The sequence below is a fragment of the Squalius cephalus genome, assembly GCF_949319135.1.
Source record: "Squalius cephalus genome assembly, chromosome: 4".
Lineage (NCBI taxonomy): Eukaryota > Metazoa > Chordata > Actinopteri > Cypriniformes > Leuciscidae > Squalius > Squalius cephalus.
The window spans coordinates 25468445-25492642 of NC_137125.1; the positions used below are offsets into that span (position 1 = coordinate 25468445).

At 41.6% G+C, this 24198-nt stretch overlaps 1 protein-coding gene across 1 annotated transcript; it reads left to right on the top strand.

Annotated features, from left to right (window-relative positions):
• Nucleotides 1-11507: 11507 nt before the first annotated feature.
• LOC307157816 (uncharacterized protein) lies at nt 11508-13928 on the top strand. Its single transcript, XM_079869766.1, has 2 exons — nt 11508-11972; nt 12850-13928. The coding sequence occupies exons 1-2, from the start codon at nt 11618-11620 to the stop codon at nt 13902-13904; spliced, it is 1410 nt and encodes a 469-aa protein (XP_079725892.1). The 5' UTR covers nt 11508-11617; the 3' UTR covers nt 13905-13928.
• The last annotated feature ends 10270 nt before the right edge of the window (nt 13929-24198 follow it).

Genomic DNA, 24198 nt, shown 5'->3' on the forward strand with positions numbered 1-24198 from the left:
TTCACGCTGGAAACCGAGACCCCGTTGGGAAGAGAGAGGACTAATAGATACGCCCAACGTGGGGCTTGAACCCACGACCCTGAGATTAAGAGTCTCATGCTCTACCGACTGAGCTCCGAAAACCTCCCAGATCAGGACCACCGTCTGGCGGTTCAACATCCATTCTCCCGATCTGAGTTTCTGCCTCGACAGAAAATCTGCTGCGAGGTTCAGAACCCCTGGGACATGAACTGCTCTTAGAGATAGGAATCTGCTCTGAGACCACAGGAGAAGGTGACGGCGCATGCCTGTCTAGGGTGCGCGACCGAGAACCTCCCTGCCGTTTCACATGAGACACCACTGCCATGTTGTCTGTTCTGACAATTACATGGTGTCCCTCAGAAGAGGGAGAAAATGATGCAGAGCCAGAAAAACGGCTCTTAACTCCAGGCAGTTTATGTGCCAAGAGAGAGTCTCGCCAGTCCAGACCCCACACGCTGGTCTGCCCTCGAAAACTGCCGGTGAGAGAGGCATCAGTCGTAATCATCTGGCGACGAAATACCGCACCCATGCTGACCCCTTTCTGAAGAAAAAGAGGGTCCCGCCAAACTGACAGGGCTCGAAAGCAACTGCGCGATACCTTCAGTAGGCGAAGGGTTGGCCCGGAGGGCCGAACCCCTGAGAGCTTCATCCTCCACATGAAGGGTCTCATGTGGAGCAGGCCCAGTGGTAGCACGGAGGAGGCCGCGGCCATTAGGCCTAGCATCCTGCGGCAAGTGCCCACAGACACATGATGGCCTAGCGAAAAACGGGCCAAGCATGTCATTAGACTGGAAATCCGTGCAGGAGCCAAGCGGGCCTGCATGAGAACGGAATCCATGTTCATCCCCAAGAAAACGGTGCTTTGAGCCGGAGCAAGAAGACTCTTCTCCGAGTTCAACCTCAAACCGAGAGACTGGATATGACTCAAGACGATGTCTCTGAGCCATATGAGCCAATCGTCCAGGTAATTTAGAATACGGATGCCCTGGAGCCTCAATGGGGCCAGAGCTGCATCCATACACTTCGTGAATGTCCTCGGGGCCAGAGCGAGGCCGAAGGGAAGGACCCTGTACTGGAACGCTCTTTCTCCAAAGGCGAACCTGAGGAACTGCCTGTGTTGCTGTACAACCTGGATGTGAAAGTAAGCATCCTTTAGGTCTACTGTCACGAAACAATCCCCTGGCCGAATCTGAGATATGATAGCTTTCAGCGTCAACATCTTGAATTTCCCTTTGTAAAGTCGGCGGAGGTCCAGTATGGGACGCAAACCGCCGCCCTTCTTCGGGACCAGGAAATAACGGCTGTAAAAGCCCCATTCGGTTTTCCCTGAAGGAACCTCCTCTATTGCTCCTTTGAGAAGGAGGGATGAAATTTCCTGCTGAAGTACAGAAGCCTGAGTGGCGCTGTCTACTACAGTAGGAAAGACCCCGTTGAAACAGGGGGGATTGCGGCAAAACTGAAGAGTGTAGCCGAACCGAACTGTGCGAAGAACCCAAGACGATACCCCTGGTAAGCTCTCCCATTCTTGAAAGAAATGTGAAAGAGGAAGAGGGATGTTGTAATGCAGACGACATACCTGAGTGAGGGTGCCGTGTTGACATTCGTGGGGTAGAGAAGTTGACTGTGCAGGAGAGCCCTTAGTGTCCTGGCACGTGATGGGAGGCATCGATGCTGGGGTCATGGTGACCAGGTCCGCCTGCTCCGGAGGAAAACGAAAAGTGCCTCCGAGGATGCGACCGGCAGTTATAGAGAGTGTCGGAGGTGAGGGGAGAAAGCAAAAAGCGTCTCCTTCCTGCCGCGCCGGGCTGAGTAGAGATGGTGAAAAAATGGCCTGCACTTCAAGACACTCTGAGTGGCGAAGGTGACAGGGCAAGGAAAGGAGAGCTGGGAGGTGGGCAGAAACGCTTGCGCGGTCTGTCCCAACCTTGAGGAAGCAGAGGAGCTCTCCTTTTTCCGACCGGAGGGTCAGGAACGGCTCTGGGCCGCCGGAGCGGTCGGTTTGTCGGACCGCTTCATCTGGAGGCGCTTGTGAGCCCGTTGACGGGGAAACGGGCGACCACAGGCTCCCCAAACCGTGTTAGGTGGGGGATGCACCGGTTCGCTCCTCCTGTTAAAGAACTCCGGTCTATGAGAGGGACATTCTCTGGGTCGAACAGGGGAGGGAGCAGAAGGTTCCCTAGCCCTCCTGGGCATGAACTGTCTGAACGCGGCCGATTGGGATTTGGAGGAGTGGAATTTCTCAACCACCGTGTTGACCGCCTCACCAAACAACCCTGTTTGAGAAATGGGGGCGTCCAAGAGGAAAACCTTCTCCTTGTCACGGATCTCCGTGAGATTAAGCCACAAGTGGCGCTCCACCACAACAGAACCAGCCATAGAGCGACCTATAGCACGTGCAGTATGTTTGGTGGCTCTTGAGGCTAAATCCGTAGCCTTACGAAGCTCCTTGACCGCTTCAGGGGTCACGCCATCGCCCTCGTCCATTTCATTCAGGACGTCCGCTTGGTAGGCCTGAAGAATGGCCATAGTGTGCAGGGTCATGCCTGCCTGCCCAGCCGCCATGTAGGATTTCCCAATGAGAAAGAAAGTAGTCCTACATGCTTTAGAGGGGAGGAGGGGGCGCGACTTCCAGGATGGCGCGGACGACGGAGCAAGATGGTCGGCTAAAGTCTCCTCAATCGCCGGAATGGCGGAATAGCCCTGTTCCACAGAACCTACTAGGTTGGTGAAATCAGCAGCTGCCGCATTAGTGAGGCGCGCAGAGAAAGGCTGCTTCAAGGATCTGGAAATCTCGTGATGCAGATCACTGAAAAATGGCAGCTTTCTCCGTTGAGGCCTAGAATTAGGGCCACTGAGAAGTCTCTCGTCGAGTTTCGACGACTGAGATTCGCGGGGCTCGTCGGGCCAATCAATAGCGAGCTTCTCCGTAGCACGCGAAAGTACGTCAACGAGCTCCGCGTAGGCCGCAGTAGGCCGCGCTTCCTGGCCGAGAGTAGGCCCGAAATCCTCGGAGTCGGAAGCCTTGGTAAAAAGTACATCCTCCAGCCCGAAAGAAACCGCGTTGCGTGCTCTCGGGCTGGGGCGCAAATAATCATGCGAAAATTCGACTGGCATGCCTCGCGTGTGCCGAGGGGAGGGAGGGAGAGAAAGAGCGGGGCTCGTCTGCTCGAACTCCACATCCTCAAGCTCTACATCCGAACCCCAAGTCGCGGATCCTCGAGAGGCCTCAGGAGCGCGACAGGGGGAGACGAATGATTCCCTCTCAAAAACCACGAGCCGCGATTTGAGGGTTTTGAGCAACTAATTTTCACAGAATTTGCATTTAGACGATCCTATGACTGCCTCGCGCGCATGTGAAAAGCCCAAACATTTAACACACTTACTGTGTGGGTCGTCGTTAGCGATGTAACGAGCACATGGCGGGGTACAGTGTCAGTATTCCGTGGCAACTTCACCGTAAGGAGAAACAGAGATCCGCTTGAACAGTCGCAGAAGCGCCGAGAATAATCCAATAGTCGTATTTTTCGAGCTCAGAAAAATCACGAGCGAAGGCAAACGTGACCGCTTCGTTCTGAAGGCAGAGAAATCTGAGGAGCAGATGGCGCGCGCGAATATGTAATGATGCGACGTAAGAGCGTCGGGGCGGAGCTAGATTGCGCGGACGCCATCAGCCAATGAATTGGCGTGATTCTATAGGGCTTCAGACAATCGGCACATTCAGAGAATATCCCACTGCGCTATCCGCAGCGTTGAGTGAACCTATGAAAGAGAACCAAAAAAAAGTTATATAGGTTTAAGTTTATGAAAATTATTTATGAATATTATTTTATATAAAATATATATTTTATGAAACAAGTTGAACTCTAAAACGGCTAGAAAATCAAAGCCATAAATCTAAATAAGTTGTGTTCCAAATTTGAGGTTGATATCTCAAAAAATGAGCTTTCAGTAAGATTTTGTTTGGGTGCAGTACCAAACTTTCCCCATTGGATGCCAGCAAACCTCCACTGGTGAACACAGTGATTGGCTTTGTTATTTGCAGTTGAGTTTTTCTCTCTCAATACTACAAACACACACATGCACACAAACACATTTTTTTTTATAACACACATACCAACCACACTCTGAAATCCATACCAACACACGCACACAATTATCATTGCATAATTTATCCAACTGGCTCTATAATAGCTCAAAATTCATGGTTAACATTAACAAAACAAAACAAAAAACTTACTCGTAGGTCCAAAAGGGACAAAAATGTCCAAGTCAAAAAACTCTCATAAAAATGTTATGCTTTGGAGCAAATACTTAAGTTTGGTCTCATTTTAAAGAAGACCCTTGGCAGATTGTTGTTGAAGTGAAAAAAGTGCAACCAAAAAAATGTTATAGAAGTTTATGAAAAATATTTATGAACATTATAATCAATATTTTATATAAAATATAAATAAGTATTTTGTGTAACTAGTGCAAAAAAAAAAAAATTCAAATGAAATGGGGGTGAAATAGTAAAATTACAATAAAAATAGACACCTGTGCCAAAATTCATGCAGTTAACATTAAAAAAACAAAAAAACTTACTCATAGGTCCAAAAGGGACAAAAATGTATGAAAAATGAAAAAATTTATGAAACATTTGGAACTCTAAAACTGATATAAATTCAAAGCCATAAATCTAAACAGGTTGTGTTCCGAATTTGAGGATGATATCTAAAAAAATAAGCTTTCAGTAAGATTTTGTTTGGGCGCAGTACCAGACTTTCCCCATTGGATGCCAGCAAAACTCCACTGGTGAACACAGTGATTGGATTTTCGATTTGCTGTTGAGTTTTTCTCTCTCAAATATTACAAGCACACAAACACACTTTTTATTTTATTACACATATACAAACCACACTCTGAAATCCATACCAACACACGCACACAATTATCATTGCATAATTTATCCAACTGGCTCTATAATAGCTCAAAATTCATGGTTAACATTAACAAAACAAAACAAAAAACTTACTCGTAGGTCCAAAAGGGACAAAAATGTCCAAGTCAAAAAACTCTCATAAAAATGTTATGCTTTGGAGCAAATACTTAAGTTTGGTCTCATTTTAAAGAAGACCCTTGGCAGATTGTTGTTGAAGTGAAAAAAGTGCAACCAAAAAAATGTTATAGAAGTTTATGAAAAATATTTATGAACATTATAATCAATATTTTATATAAAATATAAATAAGTATTTTGTGTAACTAGTGCAAAAAAAAAAAAATTCAAATGAAATGGGGGTGAAATAGTAAAATTACAATAAAAATAGACACCTGTGCCAAAATTCATGCAGTTAACATTAAAAAAACAAAAAAACTTACTCATAGGTCCAAAAGGGACAAAAATGTATGAAAAATGAAAAAATTTATGAAACATTTGGAACTCTAAAACTGATATAAATTCAAAGCCATAAATCTAAACAGGTTGTGTTCCGAATTTGAGGATGATATCTAAAAAAATAAGCTTTCAGTAAGATTTTGTTTGGGCGCAGTACCAGACTTTCCCCATTGGATGCCAGCAAAACTCCACTGGTGAACACAGTGATTGGATTTTCGATTTGCTGTTGAGTTTTTCTCTCTCAAATATTACAAGCACACAAACACACTTTTTATTTTATTACACATATACAAACCACACTTAGACATCCATACCAACAAACCCACACAATTATCGTTGCATAATTTATCCAATTGGCTCTATAATATGCCGAAGCAGAAAACAGGAATAAAGCGAGTATTTGCTTTATAGGCCTAACCTGAAAAAATGGCCTAATCTGATAAAAAATTGTAAAAATGTCAATTTTGAAGCCTTGCCAACAGAATGAAAGCCTATTAAAAAAGATTGCATCATTTTATAGTTAAACGGCACAGGGATTAAAAAAATGCAGTTTTAATGGTTTTCAATGGGGCCATTTTTGTCCAAAATATCCTGAGAGGAAGTTTTTTGTGTAACTAGTGCAAAATAGATTTTTTAAAGGAAATGGTGATGAAATAGTAAAATTCCAATAAAAAAACACACCCGTGCCAAATTTTATGCAGTTAGCATTAACACAGGCAAAGTGATCAAAAAAACAAAACTGAAAAGGACAAAAATGTCCTTAAGGATGCACAAGGGTTAAAGAAAGCACAATACTACTGTTCTATTCTATGTTAATAGTATACATTATACATTATAGTATCTACTATAATGTATAAGAACCCCTTTCATGCAAATGACATGACAAATTTAGATTTGGGTTTTTTATTCAGTTATTAGTGATGTAGTTAGTTTTAACCTTATGACCTTCTTTTACCTGCTATGCAATTTTCCCTGCTGTGGAACAGACCTGTTGCCAAACCAACCCAGGTAGAACAGAAATTGTCCAAGAATACATTAATGTTAAGAAATGCCACATCTTTATATTGTGAGCACACTGCATCAACACTGCACTGTTAAACTGAAAGAGCCCAAATTAGCCTACCTTATGAGGATGAAATCCACACAAACACCTCTGTGGCTGGGAGAAAAGCTTCCGCTGGCCTCTCAGCTGCAGAGGGCACTTCTCTATCTGTAAACAAAACAAAAGAAGCCACTTACTTATATTTATTCCAAATTTTGTCTTGTACAAGTTCTTGTTTTATGCTCATACTGTACATACTGAAAATATAATATGTCTACTACTCAAAATTTATATATATATTCCTTTTGATACTTTTCCTACATACCTTCTGATACAGACTGTACCACTTCTTTTGCCTTGGAGCAGGTCGGTTACCTGCATCAGATGGCCAGACACCAGTGGAGGCAAAAGACCTGAGCCGCGAGACCCACTCAGTATCATTCATAGCCTTGTGGCTTTTGGATTGTTGTTTGGACATTTTCTGTAATGACAGATAAGCAGTTTTATTCATGTTATAGTGTAATTACATTAAGTCATCATGGCAAGGGCCCAAAATGAGGGATTACAGAGACATGCACCTAACATGTATGCAACACATGATATGTACCACACCAGCTCAATCCTGTTAATAACCAGGGCTTGACATTAACTCTAGCCAACTAGTCAAACACTATTAGATTTCTATTGTATTCTACTCTCACAAGCCCCTTTGTTCAGATGAGTGCACATTTGATTTTGTATGCTATAAAAATAACTAGTTGTACCATGTTTTTACTGTTTTGTTTTCATAGATTGTATAGATATATAACCTTTGATAGTTCATCAAAAGTTCCTATCAAGCCCTGCTTGCCTAGAAAAGGCGGATTATTTTGGCGCAAAAGTGCGCTCCTTTGCATATGCCTACAAATAAACCATAAACAATTGTCTTAGTACAGTTGGATGAATATGGTACCAACACATGCTCAATTGTATTTGGTGACAGCGTAAAGTGTTACATTTGTCATAAAGTTAATATGAAGCTACTGATGGTAGTAGTGCGAACCTAGCATAAAAGTTTGTTTACAACATTGGCTGATCGATAATGACAAAAAGCCGCATTTAGCGGCAGCAAACAGGCTAGCTAAATCCTATATGAAAATAGAAACAATTGAATATCCAATAATACACATAAAAGTTCTTACCGGAATCGTCAAGAGTACAAGGAGCAAGAAGGATGCGTTCAGCGTTCTGCATTCAGAGAAACAGCATCGGCAGCTTCAGCATCCACCGGTCATTTAAATGACCGGGCCGAGAAGGCGGGATAAAGTTGGCTCGCCCTGCGATTGGCCAGCAAATAATGGACGCCTCTAGATGATAGGCTATTGAATTATTGACCCACCCGCCTGATTGGCCAAGGAAAGATTGAATCTCAAATGTGATTGGTCGCCATATACAGTCCTACGGCCGTCAGGTACCGCCATTTCGGCCAAGTCCGCTGGTGGTTTAGCCAGCAGACCGTCTGTCACTTTCGAGACGAGCAGAGCCGAAGGTCCCAGAGAGAAAAAGAGTGGCCTGTACAGGGATCGAACACACAACCTTGGCGTTATTAGCACCACGCTCTAACCAACTGAGCTAATCTGCCTTGCTCTGACTGTTTTTATCCCCAATTTCTCAGAAATATCCTGGTTGCCCTAATCAGGCTGAAGAGATTAAAAGCAAAGCCTAAGAACGGGCTCGTCTGGGATTTGAACCTGGGACCTCTCACACCCTAAGCAAGAATCATACCCCTAGACCAACGAGCCAACACAGATGCCCTTCCTGCTGCTGCCTGTCCGCACACATTTCCGCTTGCATGGCTTAAAGCTCAATATTTTAATAAAATCTACAACCAAATGGTAGCCAGTGCAAAGTTGCCAGCACAGAGGAAATACGGTCTCTTTTCTCTGTGGCCATTGGAAATCGAAACAGTGAAAACTTTGTGACTTGTGAACTTTGATGAGGCAGAGAACACTAGCAATGTTAAACATGCGGTTCAATATAAACAAGAATCCAACTCTAATGCGACTGAGCTTGTTTCACATATAACTGTTGATTGTTAGATATAATAGTTAGATGATTTATCTAACAATTGAAATTTACGATATGTTAAAACATTTGGGCATTCTGCTGATGAGGCCAAAAACTGCATAGCACATGTTTTCATAAAAAGAAGAACAATTATTAAGACATAAAACACAACGTCTGTTTTCTGGATCGGGCCTAAAAGACCGATGCCTAAAATACCGATGCCTAAAACTCTGGTGTCAAAGTATTGGTGTGGACAGAATAAAAAAAGAATCATCCCCCCTTTCACGTAAAAATACCACTTATCACCTGTAATTCATTTGCTTAATTGTTGTTTAGTGACATACACAAAATAACTGTGTAGATGAGTTTGAAGTGTAATAGTTTTCTAGGTGACTGAAAAACAGCAATACTCATCTTTCAAATAGTTGTTTTTGTAGACATAGCAGAAAGATGTTCTAAAAGAAATATGATTTGTTTAGTCTTAAACACTCTCATGTAGAAGGACTCTCATTTAATTATCTTTATGCTATATTTGCTCATGTTTTTCATAAATTCCTATATGAACGTGTTTTACCACGCTCAGAGCCTATAGTTTTTGCAAACTGTACAAAAACAAAAACAAACAAGATGTAAACGGCATAATCGACTAGTATATAAAATGTCAATTACAAACATTTTAAAGTCAAAAGTGATCACAAGTGGCTTTTCTGTATTTGTTTTAAATGGCTCATGCTGTAATTACTTTTTTAGCAAGTTGACCTCTAAAATTTACTTTGGTGCAATTTTATCTGCAGGGTGCAGTTAGTGTGGAACTTTGTTTAACAGCCTCAAGCTTTAATGAATATGCCTCTCTCAGGGCAATAGTCAGATGTGATTCTGTTGAAATATTTTAAGTGTAAAACAGCATACACTTACCTTTCGTGTTAATACTTTGTGTGATAGATAGAGGGAAAGTTGCTCTAAAACGAAGTATCAGTTTAGTCAAACAGAAAGACTATCACTTAAATTCTTAATTGTCATTTATTCCTATAAACACTGCATGTTGACAGCCTCAAAGAAAAGTCTTCACCTAAAACACATACAGTCCAACATACAAAATGTGAAATGGTGAGATCTGCTATCTGAACAAGATGACTAAATCTAGTGGAATAATAAAACCATCATTTGCGAACTTTTGTGTATTTATTATAAACGGTGCTTTTCAACCCTCTTTTCTTAGTGATTTGGTCTTTTGAATCTTATATGGATGTTTTAGACACATGTGATTCCAGTGTAAAGATTATGTTTTTAAAGTTGGTCCATAGGCTTTACAATAGTGTGGTACTATGGGACACTGCAGTGAGACAAAATATGTTGGCGTGTAAAAATACACCCAAAGATTTAAGCACAACTATTTACACACATACTAAGCAGAAGAATATCTAACTGTATATTGTAGATTGTGATCACTCCATTATCTGTTTATTTGGGGTCAGAGAACATACTTAGCTCATTCGTCTCTTTACTTTGTGCTGGATGTTGAAGTGTTGGTTAAAAAATAAAGGTATTAGTTAATAACAAACAAACAAAAACTTTAAATCAACGTGAAACCATAATATTAATAAATACAATTACAGTTTGAAAATGACTTCCATAATATTTTATTTTAGTAAAGCTATGTCTGGATCAGCCAACACAAAGTTTTGCGTTGTGGGTGAGACCGCGCAAAGATTACACCAATATTAGCTTTTCTCGAACATTGCATGGTTGCACTATGCCTGAAACTTAGTAATCAACATGCAATTATGTAGGACTGTCAAAAAAATCATCGGTTATCATGGTTTAGTTGTATTTTAAAACACTGATTTTTCTTAAAAACGTTGTGTCAGACGTATTTGGTAGCATGATTATCTTGTTAAATCATGTATTATGTCCATATTTACCAGGCTGATATTTGTAGAAATAAGCAAAGTAAATTTATAAAACAAAAAGAACCAGTTAATGGCATTGTGTCAGAACACAACAGGTATGAAGATATGTTTGCTTTTTAAATTTTTATTCTAACTTTAAAGCTAGATTATCCTTTGAAAAGCGTAATTGTCATGGAATGGCAGGACACAGACAGGTAGAATATATACAAAGGTTTATTAAAGAGCACTGGATCGACAATGACAGGTAAATAGCAGAATTGTAGATAAGTTGAATACTGAAGGTAGTGGGAAGTCTGACAGAGTCTCTTATCTGAACACAGGAATGAATGATGGACCGAAGAGACAGCGTGATGACCAGACGAGATGTCAACCAGACGAGACAAGGAACCAGAGAGACTGCATGAGGATCAGATGAAGGACAGGTAAGTAGACAGGCTGGTAGAGTTCGGTTTAGGTAGTGGGTAGAGAGTCGGGTAAGTCTGTGTAGTATAGACGAGACCGGACAGTGAACTGATGGAGGTGCTGAACATACAGTGGTGGTCAAAATTGATGGCACCCCTGATAAAATATGAAAAAAAATGGCTGTAAAAAATAAATCTGCATTGTTTATCCTTTTGATCTTTCATTCAAAAAATTCACAAAAATCTAACCTTTCATTGAAGTAAAAGAATTGAAAGTGGGGGGTAATTCACATTATAAAATAAATGTTTTTCTCCAAAACACGCTGGCCATAATTGTTGGCACCCTGTTATTAAATACTTTTTGCAACCTCCTTTTGCCAAGATAACTGCTCTGAGTTTTCTCCTATAATGCCTGATGAGTTTGGAGAATAACTGACAAGAGATCAGAGACCATTCCTCCATACAGGATCTCTCCAGATCCTTCAGATTCACAAGTTCATGTTGGTGCTTCTCCTTTTCAGTTCAGCCCACTCATTTTCTATAGTGTTCAGTTTAGGGGACTGGGACGGTCATGGCAGAAGCTTCATTTTGTGCTCAGTTACCCATTTTTGCGTTGATTTTGATGTTTGTTTTGGATCGTTGTCCTTAATGAAGATCCAACCACGGCCCATTATTCACCTTATTTTTCACGTAAGAGTGGGCGCCGCCATTTTCGAACTATAATGTGTCAGATTTCCGGTAAAGCAGTTCCGCTAGTAGTAGGTGTGTAGGTTGTGGTTCTGTAGTTTCGACTGTGTAGATTTTACTGGCTAGTTAACTTTTAAATATGGATTACAGAAAGACTGGCGTACTGTGCGCGGTTAGGGGGTGTCATAATAGTTGGTTCAAGCGTAAAAAATACCTGCAAGACACTTGTTTTGACCATAATCCACGCACCAGAGCTGAATGTGGATGTGGAGCACCCTATGATTTGCACGCCCCTCCGAAGGGCGAAGAAGCTCGTCGGCTTTGGTTAAAAGCCTTAAACTTAAAGAAACCACCGAAATTTCCGTACGTTTGCTCTTTCCACTTCGCTGACGGGAGACCCACGGAAGATCATCCATTCCCCGAGAAATGGTTGGGCTACGATGCTCCAGTGAAGACTTCGAGGCGACGGCTCGTCAGGATATATCCACAAACAGGTACAGCTTCTTGTTAAGTTACGTGCTCTAACAGAAGACATTGTTTAAACGATTTCTTTTTGATGACACTCCTATTGTGCAAGAATAATATAGTGTTAAGCTGAAGTTGTTGGTAACAGTGGAAAAACTTTTATAAAAGCACTTAAAGGGGTAACGTTAGCTAAAATTAAAATTCTGTCATCATTTACTCACTTTCCAGTTGTTCCAAACCTGTATGCATTTCTTTAGAGAATAAATAAAGGAGGTTTGTAAACGAGCAGACCTTGGTTCCCATTCACTTCTATAGTAAGAAGAAAAAATAACATTACTATGGAAGTGAATGTGACCCAAAAGTCAGTTTGTATATTAACATTATTCCAGATATCTTTATTTGTGTTCAGTACAACAGAAAAAAATCATACAGGTTTGGAACAACTTGAGGGTGAGTAAATGATGAACATTTTCTATAATAATAAACTATCCTATAACCCTTTAGCTGCCACCATCACAATATTACATTTAAATCTAATCATGACAAACTATATATTGTTGCAAAAATTGAAGACTCCTAAATAGATTATTTACCATTTTATTTTTTTCTACAAATTATGTAGGACCAATATTACATTAATTTACATCAAGAGTGCCCCTGAACAAAATATACATCATAACAGGAGGCTTTAATTTTATAGCAGTTTTTGATTAAAAACTATATTGTAAAATTCTTATTTTATATAACAACAAAAAATAGTACAGTACATTTTTACAGTAAATTCTTTAACTTTTTTATGATTTAATTTTTTAATGATTTCACAATAATATTCTGATTATCTTCTTTAAAGAGACCAACTTTAAGTCAAAAGTGTTCATTTACTGACTTAGGTGTTGTGTTTTGCAGATGATGAGCAAGGTGACTCCACTACTGATGACCATGAGACTGCACAAATGGAGCCTTTGCAGCTGCCCCATCAGTACAGTGATGCCTGTACTCAGTGGGAGGTCCAGGCGTTGACAGACCACACTTATGCCTCAGGGGATAAAATAATGTCACACAAGGCAACACAGTTCCACAGTGAAGATCCCTTGGCCCTTTCCATTCTCAAGAATGATACTAGCTCTTTACTGTACACTGGCTTCACACTTAGTGTCTTTAAAGAACATGTTACATTTATCCAGCAGTTCTACACTTTGAAGTTTAAGATGCACGTAATGGATCAAATTCTGATTACCATGATGAAGCTGAAGTTGAATTTACTTCAGGGAGATCTTGCTGAACGCTTTGATGTGTCCCAGAGTGCAGTAAGCCGAATTCTTTCCTACTGGATTGACACAATGGAGGAGCACACAAGAGTCTACATTCCATGGCTACCAAGGGAAACAATCCGCAGCACAATGCCTCAATGCTTTAAGGAAAACTTCCCGAACACCACCTGCATTATTGACTGTTCTGAAACAACTCTGCAAAAAGCACACAATCTTGACTCCAGAGGGGAGTCGTACAGTCATTATTATTCAAACAATACTCTGAAGTATTTAGTTGCCATTGCCCCCTGTGGACTCATTATGTTCATCTCCCCTGCTTATGGGGGAAGATGCAGTGACAAGTTCATTACCCAAGAATCTGGCTTTCTGGACTATCTCCAGCCGGGTGACGAAGTGATGGCAGACAGAGGCTTTACCATTCGTGATTTGCTGTTTGAGAGAGAGGTAAACCTTATCTTGCCAGCATTTACTCATAAAGGTGGACAGTTGTCTGACGAGGATGTTACAGGCACAAGGAGGATCGCAAATGTTCGTATACATGTGGAAAGAGTTATCAGACGGCTCAAGGTGTTCAAAATTGTCTCCCAGACTGTCCCTATTAACATGGCACACAAAATGGACAAAATCCTCAGAGTGTGTGCAGCGCTTGTAAACATGCAAGGTGACATCATTCATGAGGATACAGAATAAAAACTGCTACATTGTTCACCATCTGCCCTGTTTCTTAAACTTATAATTTGTACATAATTTACACTTTTAGTTGTTGAACTCCACTGATTTGACAGTGTTTCAAGAAATAATTATTTGTACATTAAGTATTGTGTATATAAAACAACTAACTAACTCACTACTACTAATTTAGATAAACTAATGAAAAGCCTTTATATGCAATTTTTATTTTAATTTATTAATATGGTGTACATTGTGTAGTTGTGTGGAATTATTCAGTGTGGCTTCTTCAATGCACAGACCATTAAATAAACTGCTTTTACACAAATATTTTCAGGATCTTATATTACCTCTTTTTCTCCTATATATGCACACACACAAACACACAATAAAAATGTCAAAATGCAATTTATTTTGATTTTACTAGCCATTTGATGCCAAGTTGTCACTTTCAGAACTCATGGAACAAAAGGAAAACATTCTGAATAGGGGTGTCAAGCAATTAATTGTACCCACAATAAAAGTTTGTACAAGCACACACATTTATATAAATACAAGTACACACATATATTATGCAATACTGTAATCAGTCTACAAAAACACTAGTTGTATTTTCCAAACGAGTTGGCATTCATTTTGACATGAATTTGTAGGATTACCTTTTGTTTTGACATTTTAACTACTTTAGGGACCTAAAGAATATTTCATTACTACTTTAAAACTATCAACAAGTGCTTTCACAGATAAAAGTTTTTTTCAGTTTTCATGTACTACTTACCTAGCTCCTCAATGCAGTCACATTAGGTTAACAGTACTTACTTGCATATGTCAGTATACTTAAGGCAGAGCTGAAGTCTTCCACAGTCAAATTCATCTACAATTCTTGGAAGCATATGAGTAAAATAGAAAGATTTCAATTTAGAGATTACTTCAGCACAATACTGAAAATCTAACGGCACATCAACAACAAGTTGCTCAGTTGGAGACCAAACAAGCAACTTGCACTTCTCTAAGCCAGTGCAAAACATACCTAATTGCACTTGAAGGTAGTACCCACGGGATCCTTTGGGTTGTAGCTGAGGAATGCCATCCACTATCTTTAAATCACTGAGCTTGCTAGAGTACAGTTCTGTAAGATGTGTGGAGTTTTTGCTCAGAAAAGGACATTTGATTTCCAGCAGCTCTGAGGAATTTAATATTCCATCTGGGCTTGCAGAAAGCCATGGCTCCTTACAGCTAACTACCATTCCTCTTTTCTCAACAGCATACCCAGTGCTCTCAATCCATGCACGAGCCAACTCCTCATTCTCCTGACCATACATAGTAGCTGAATTGCCATGGAACCTAGGGAAAAGGTGTTCTCGAAGAAAATTGTCTGGTTTGGTGGACATACGGAAAGGCACCTTTTTTGCAGAGCTAGCAGTTATTCGCAATTTTCGTGCATCATGCCATACATGAGAGGCACTTTGTGTTTTGGTCACATTTTCCAAGCTATTCAATTTACCCTCATCCAGTTCAACATATGTGTGGTAAAATGACATGCATTTATGACACTGCAAATCAGGGCCATGCTCATCATGAGGCTGCATCTGTGTGGTACCTGCTGATCGATTTACTGGTCCAGCTGACATACATTTGTGCAGAAGGCTACCTACAGGTACATGAACCTCTGATAAGGTTTTCTTCAGCTCACTGTGAGAAATGAATGAAGGGGTTGGTGGTAATGATTGAGAAACAGCAGCTGAAGTCCCAGGCAAGTCATCCGTAAATTTGTGATGCTTAAAACTTATCTCTGCCAGCCTCTTTGGTGCCAAATTCCGGTGTGTCCCTGAGTTCCAGTGGCGCTGTTCATCTGTGCATGATATCCCAGTCAGTCCCTTTGATGCTGCATTCTGCACCTATGCAACAAAGTGTAAATGAAACAGTTATGTATGTTACAATTTTAATGAATTTTACTTAATGTTACTTAATACATTAACTTAAAAGGTTTCTTTTTCTATTAAACAATATTATGTAGAACTCACCTTCATTCTGCACCCACCTTGATACAGCATTGCACCGTTTGAAATTTTACTGATTTACTTAGATTACTAGAGTACATAGCCACCAGTCATTGTTGCACAAACAAACTTTTAATGGATCACTGTTATTCAAAAACTGTTTATATTAATTCTATTAAAGTATTACAACTACAATTAAAACCCTGTCATTGGTCACTCACCATCACAAAAATTAGGCAGAATATTAACCTCATCACTATTCACTTTCATAGCATAGTTTGTCCATACAATAAAAATGAGTGGTGACTGAAGCTAATGTAATGCTTAATGTGTTACTTTGTGTTTCACAGAATAAAGTCAGTCACATAAGTGGAACATGCAGGTGAGTGATCATGACTTTTTTTATTTTATTTTTTTTATACAACTAGATACACATTAAGGGACCTGTATTACAGTATCTTACTCTTCTTACCTTTGTCCAAGATGCCTTGTAACACGTGATTAAACGTTGTACTTACCTGGACTGGATAGAATGACCATTCTGATTATTAAAAACAAAACAAAACAACAAGTTAATCATACAAATTAATGTCAAAATAAATGCCAACTCGTTTGGAAAATACAACTACTGGAGTCTAGTAACTCCACTAATCATCATACAAAAACGTACTTATTTATGGAGCAGTTAAATTTAATACAATGTAATATAATTACAATCTTAGCATGCTTAACCCGTGCATGCATAACTATAATATATAATATAGCCTAACTATAATGCCATTGGTAATGAAAAAATACAATTTACATTTTCCTGTGTGGGTTTAGTACTAAGTGTGTACTCACCTTCCAAAGGATCGCAGCTGCGTGGCTACAGGATTTGCCCTGTCCCGCAATACAAGAGCAACCAGCCGTCTCAATTGTCCCGTTAGCTGTAGTGGACCCAAGCTGAATGAACATTTGCGCCACTTTGACTGGGTTTCACGTCTGCTTTTAAAAACACGAATTCGCTGTCTGTTTCATGTACCAGCACTCGACCGACTTTCCCGCTGTGTAGGTACTGATATGCCTCAGTGCTTTTATAATTTCGCATGGAATACCCGTCTACTCCGAGCGACAACACGAAATAATTGAAAATGTCCTCATAAGTTATGCAAGGCCACTTCTTCATTTCATCCTCCCACTTAGTTATACACCGCGGGTGTGGTAAATATTTACCATCACGCCGTTTTAATAGTGTTCTGTGTGTGCTCCCACCACATCGCTGCTAACGCTCCTTACCTACCGGCTAGCGAAACGGAAGTCTAACACATTATGAGGAAGTACGTCATCGTATTTACTTCCGCGTTGCAAAATAAGGTGAATAAGATTTCTAGCAGAGGCCGTCAGGTTTTGATTTTTTATCTGTTGGTATTTGCTAGAATCCATAATACCATGTATCTGAACAAGATGTCCAGGACCTCCAGCAAATAAATAGGCCCACAACATATAAGATTCAGCAATATATTTAACCGTAGGCATGGGGTACTTTTTATCCCTGTTTGCACCAAACACATCTGGTGGGTTTGCTGCCAAAAAGCCCTTTTTTTGTTTCATCTGACCATAGAATCCGGTCCCTTTTGAAGATCCAGCCGTGTCTGACCACTGAATATGCTGGAGTTTGTTTTTGGAGGAGCGAGGAGGATTTTTCTTGAAACCCTCCCAAACAACATGTGGTGATGTAGGGGTTGTTTGATATTTTTTTTAGGCTTTCTGACCCCCAAGACTCAACTAATCTCTGCAATTCTCCATCTATGATCCTTGAAGAGTCTTTGGCCACTCAAACTATCCTCCTCACCGTCCATTAATACAATATAGACACACGTCCTCTTCCTGGCAGATTCGTAACATTTTTAGTTAATTATGACTTCTTAATTATTGCCCTGATGGTCAAAATGGGGATTTTCAATTCTTTAGATATTTTCTTACAGCCACTTTCTATTTTGTGAAGCTCAACAATCTTTTGCTGCACATCAGAACTATATTCTTTGGTTTTCCTCAGTGTGATTGATAATTCAGGGGATTTGGCCTTTGTGTTTCCTCATATTTAAACTCCTGTGAAACAAGAAGTCATAGCTGGACAATTTCATGTTCCTAGTCACCCTGGTGTGCTTAAAAATGTAAATATTAATGGGAAAATACTTGAGAGACATTTTTCTCATAAAAAATTCTAGGGGTGCCTACAATTATGGCCAGCGTGTTTTGGAGAAAAACATTTATTTCATAATGTGATTTACCCCCCAATTTCAATTCTTTTACTTAAATGAAAGGTTAGATTTTTGCGATTTTTTTGAAGGAAAGATCAAAAGGATAAACAATGCAGATTTAGTTTTTACAGCCATTTTTTATCATATTTACCAGGGGTGCCATCAATTTTGACCATGACTGTAAGTAGTGGTGAGATGATGAGTGCAGAGTGCAAACAGGTGGTGAAGGCAGGTGCAGACAATCAGATCTCAGGGGATCGTGAACGAGTGGGCGGAGTGAGGATGTCTGGTGCTGACAAGGGTGTATCCGTGACAGATCTTCAAGTGTCGGCCTGATCCTCGTGTCTCCGAACAGCCTTCTGCAGATGGACGTGTGCTGAGTCCCAGACGCTCTCGCTCTCCTGGAACCAGTGATGGACTGTTGGGACATCAGAAGGCTCACCTGACCAGGGAAACAGGGGCAGTTGATAGCCGAGTATGCACTGAAACGGAGTTAGACCTGTGGTGGATTGTCGGAGAGAGTTTTGTGCATACTCGGCCCAAGGTAGGTATCGGCTCCAGCAGTCCTATAGGTCATGACAATATGACCGCAGGTACCTCCCGATTTCCTGAATCTTTCTTTCAGTTTGGCCATTGGACTGGGGATGATATCCCGACGTAAGACTCACAGTAACACTAAGGAGATTGAAGAAGGACTTCCAGACACGAGAAATTAATTGAGGTCCTCGATCTGAAACTATGTCTTCGGGGATCCCGAAATGTCTGAAGATTTGATTGAAGAGGGTTTCAACGGTATCGAAGGCTGTGGGTAAACCAGGCAGAGGAGTCAGCTTACAGGCTTTAGAGAAACGATCAACAACCACCAAAACACATGTGTGGGAGTCAGAGGAGGGGAGGAGATCGGTAATGAAGTCCACCCCAGGTGTGACCATGGTCTGGTGGGTATTGGGAGTGGAACCAGTTTGCCTTCAGGAAGACGTCGAAGGACTTTGGCAATGGCACAGACTGGGCAGCTTCTCACGTATCGGGAGGTATCCTGGGTCATATTGGGCCACCAGTAGCGTTGTTGTAAGAGCGAGAGGGTTTGTTGGCTGCCTGGGTGTCCAGAGCCCAGAGATGTGTGTACTGAGTCCATGTGGGCAATCGAGATGGTACATAGGTCCGTCCCTCAGGACCTCCCGGCGGAGCAGGTTCGGTTTGAGTGGCTTCGGCGATATGGTCATCCAGGCTCCACAAAATGGGACTGACTATTACGGCTGGAGGGAGGATAGGTTCCGGATTCGAAGAGGTGGATTCTGATTGATGCAACCGAGAGAGAGAATCAGCCTTGATGTTCTTGTCACCTGGTCGATAGGAGACTGTGAAGTTGAATCGAGTGAAAAAAAGTGACCAGCGGGCTTGACGGGTGTTGAGTCGCTTAGCATCTCGGAGGTACTCCAGGTTACGATGATCGGTGATGACTTCAAATGGATATTTCGCTCCCTCCAGCCAGTGTCTCCATTCTTCCAAGGCCAGTTTGATAGCAAGTAATTCCTGGTTGCCGATGTCATAATTCTGCTCCGGCAGGGACAGCTTTTTGGAGAAGGCACATGGATGGAGTTTGGGAGGCTTCCCCTGCCGCTGCGATAGAACCGCTCCTACCCCCGTGGCAGAAGCATCTACCTCGACGAGAAATGGAAGATCTGAATCAGGATGACTGAGGGTAGGAGCGGAGCAGAAAGGAATATTTGAACTTTTGAAAGGCATTGGTGGCTTCAGTGGTCCAGGACAGAGACTTGGCCCCTTTCTTTAACAGAGAGGTGATGGGTGCGCTGATTTTGCTGAAGCCTTGAATAAACCTTCTGTAGAAATTTGCGATTCCCAGGAAACGTTGAAGCTCTTTGATGTTCGTAGGTAGGGGCCAGTTGGAAACGGCTTCCACCTTCCTCTGGTCCATGGAGATTCCGTGTTGGTTAATCACATACCCCAGGAATTGGATGGACTCTTGATGAAATTCACATTTCTCCAGTTTGAGGAATAGCTGATGATCATGAAACCTTGAAAGACGGCAGGAGCGTTGGACAATCCGAAGGGCATGACCCTGTACTCATAGTGCCCAGCAGGGGTGATGAACGCCGTCTTCCACTCATTCCCCTTACGGATACGTATCAGGTTGTATGCACTGCAGAGGTCTAATTTAGAGAAGATCCGTGCATCACGTAGTTGCTCCAAGGCGGCTGGAACCAGAGGAAGGGGGTACCGAAACTTGACAGTAGAAGCGTTGAGGGTCTGATAATCAATACAGTGGCGCAAGCTTCCGTCCTTTTTGCCTACAAAGAAAAAGCTGGAAGTGGCAGGGGACGTGGAAGGTTGGATGTATTCCTGACGAAGAGCCTCCTCCGTGTACTCCTCCATGGCCTTCTGTTCTGGGATGGACAGTGGGTAGATCTTACCGCGAGGTGGAGTTGCCCCAGGCAGCAGGTCGATCGCACAGTCCCATGGCCGATGAGGTGGAAGTTTAGTAGCCAGTTGTTTATTAAATACATCCTGGAATGCCCGGTAGTAGATAGGGATCTCAGGTTTGGTGTTAGTGGCTGGACTTTCGATGGTAGTTGAACCAGATTGGAAACCAAAGTAGATGAAGAAGAGCAAATGGAGCGGCATTTACAACACAGAGCCGTAGTTAACTGACAAACTGAGCCAAACGCAGTCCGCGATAATTAATGCGATACGGCTCAGCTAGCAGGTGATGGCGATTTACTACTAATCAAGGAACCGGCTTTACTGACGAGATGCGCCTAACAATGTCATGCGATAGTTATATAGTTAGATAGTTATATGCGATATATTCCTTTTGATACTTTTCTTACATACCTTCTGATACAGACTGTACCACTTATTTTGCCTTGGAGCAGGTCGGTTACCTGCATCTGATGGCCAGACACCAGTGGAAGCAAAAGACCTGAGCCGTGAGACCCACTCAGTATCATCCATAGCCTTGTGGCTTTTGGATTGTTGTTTGGACATTCTGTAATGACAGATAAGCAGTTTTATTCATGTTATAGTGTAATTACATTAAGTCATCATGGCAAGGGCCAAAAATGAGAGATTACAGAGACGTGCACCGAACATGTATGCAACACATGATATGTACCACACCAGCTCAATCCTGTAAATAACCAGGGCTTGACATTAACTCTAGCCAACTAGTCAAACACTATTAGATTTCTATTGTATTATACTCTCACAAGCCCCTTTGTTCATGTGGTGATGTTATCAGCCATCATGGGGTTAATTCCCAATTATGGCGTTCCCGTGAGGATAAAAGGAGATGCGACGGACATCTGGGCGAGCGTTTATTCCGTTTCTGGGAAGTGACGTCATTTTCGGGGCGCCGGTTTCGGTTCAGGAGGTAAGGGCTTTTTGCGTCTAACGCATCTTGAATGTTCGGATCAGGAAAGGTGATTTTGGGACTCGTTTACCTTGCAGTGCGGCAGAGGAGATTAGCAGACACGAGAGGCAAACAGATATCACTACAAGCTTTTTTTTTATTAGCACGTTATTGAGTGCATTGAGCACCGCGAGTCATTTACCACAGGTATGTGATATTCTCTTATGCCTAAGCTAACGATTAAAGTGGGAGGATCATCTCCTTAACTTAATGTTATATTTTAACAACGATACAAGCGTGGAGGTGTTGCAGCAGGCTTGGCAGACTCTGAAGGCTGGCAGACGCTGTCGGCTCACGCTACTTACTGACTGTTTATCTACGTGTGACACTAAACGACCCTGAAGTGGATGGGATGGCGTTTCACGTATAAATTACCGTGCTCGCCCTCACTTCCGTCTCTTGCTCAAACTGTCTATTATTATTTTGAGAAGCTGTACTCTATTTCAACAGTGTGACTGTTTCCATCCGGTTGTGTACTGTATTCAAGCCGATTGAAGCACGCGTCGAACGTACAGCCTGCCAGGACGCTTCTAAAATCGATCCTTAATGTGACAGTATTCCTCGACTGTTGAACTGAGGCTGGGGGAAGTAATTGCACACTGACAAATTCTCTATGTCACCCTTGTATTTATATAGTTTATATATGTGTGTTTAATTCGAATTCTACATTCATTATTTTTTGATGAACTGATTTACTGTTTGTGACGTTGTTCAATTCTCTGTCAGGAAGTTTGCGGGGTGGTCTAGAATCTCCCGCTATCGTGCTGAGCACGGTCATTATAGAGAAATTGGCCTGTTTGGCCGTGCGTGTGATTTTTATATGCTTCTTGACGACCTTGATTTGAGAGTGCATGTTTCGTATATCGTTTTTTTTGTATTGAATATTCTTTGTCTTTTCCCTTCAGAATCTGGGGCCATTCGTGGTTCCTGAAGTCTTCTGGGTGTGGTGGTGGTTTGATTGACAGTCTGCAGTGTTCACAGTGAGTGTAGTGTTGTGAGAGAGCACGAGTGGTTGCAGTGTTGATCTGATAGCCAGGACAAATTCCCCAGGTTCTGAAGCGGTGTGTGCGTGTGTGTGTGCGTGTGTGTGTAACGTGTGACTTGTCTGGTTTTAAGATTCTTTATTAAAAAGTGTGTTTAGTAAATTATGCTTTTCCAATAAACTGTTTGTACTTTCACCAATGTCTGGTATCTGACTCAGCCATTACGTATCTGTGTGCTTTATGTACTCAAACTATTTCTGGGTTCCCGGATTACATCTGGGTGGCGTAGTCGGAATTCACCTAACGTCTTAAATTGCCACATTCAGATGAGTGCACATTTGATTTTGTATGCTATAAAAATAACTAGTTTTACCATGTTTTTACTGTTTTGTTTTCATAGATTGTATAGATATATAACCTTTGATAGTTCACCAAAAGTTCCTATCAAGCCCTGCTTGCCTAGAAAAAGCGGATTATTTTGGCGCAAAAGTGCGCTTCTTTGCATATGCCTACAAATAAACCATAAACAATTGTTTTAGTACGCTTGGATGAATATGGTACTAACACATGTTACATTTGTCATAAAGTTATTATGAAGCTACTGATGGTAGTAGTGCGAACCTAGCATAAAAGTTTGTTTACAACATTGGCTGGTCGATAATGACAAAAAGCTGCATTTAGCGGCAGCAAACAGGCTCGCTAAATCCTATATGAAAATAGAAACAACTGAATATCCAATAATACACATAAAAGTTCTTACCGGAATCGTCAAGAGTACAAGGAGCAAGAAGGATGCGTTCAGCGTTCGGCTCGCCCTTGCGATTAGTCAGCAAATAATGGACGCCTCTAGATGATAGGCTATTGAATTATTGACCCACCCGCCTGATTGGCCAGGGAGCTTGCGGAATATAAATAACAGCGGAGATTGCGCTACGTGCGGTGATTGGTCTATGAAAAAATGGACCTTGCCATTTCATTGGACTGGCAAAAATAGAGAGAATATGAGCGGAGATTGGATGGAATTTGCTCAAAGATGGACAAAAATGGACTATGTGCGGTGATTGGTCTATGAAAAATGGACCTTGCCATTTCATTGGACGGGCAAAAATAGAGCTCGTAACGTAATTGGTTTTTAAAAGAAGGAACTCGTCATTGTATTGGATAGATTTTACAGACTTTTGGTTGTCAGGTGCCGCGACAGAGACCTGCGGCGAGCCAGTCCGTGGGTAAGAGAAAAAAATTCAGACTTGGACTTTTCCGGCAAATCACAGACTCGCTTTCCACGACGCGCTAGTTTGCACGCTGGAAACTGAGAGGACTAATAGATACGCCCAACGTGGGGCTCGAACCCACAACCCTGAGATTAAGAGTCTCATGCTCTACCGACTGAGCTAGCCAGGTAGCCACGGTGATTTTCTATGGGCTGGTCGCGGTTTTTATCCGTGCCTAAATTGGGCCCGTCAAACGGAACCTCACATTTCGCAGAGGCTTGGAATAGCGTCTTGCGGGTAAAGTCAGGGTTAAGCTATAGGTAGGCTTAGAGTGTACTTTGTTTGTTTTAGCCATATCTCATATGGTTAGAATTAACCAAACATTACAGTAACACTGACCTGCATTACATGGACTTTAAAGTACCACTTTAGTGCAATGTATGGGATT

Bases quoted from the DNA above. Each gene is read 5' to 3' on its own strand.
- LOC307157816 (XM_079869766.1), top strand. From the start codon at position 11,618: ATGGATTACAGAAAGACTGGCGTACTGTGCGCGGTTAGGGGGTGTCAT. The intron at 11,973-12,849 runs GTACAGCTTCTT...TGTGTTTTGCAG, and splicing joins CAGGATATATCCACAAACAG to ATGATGAGCAAGGTGACTCC.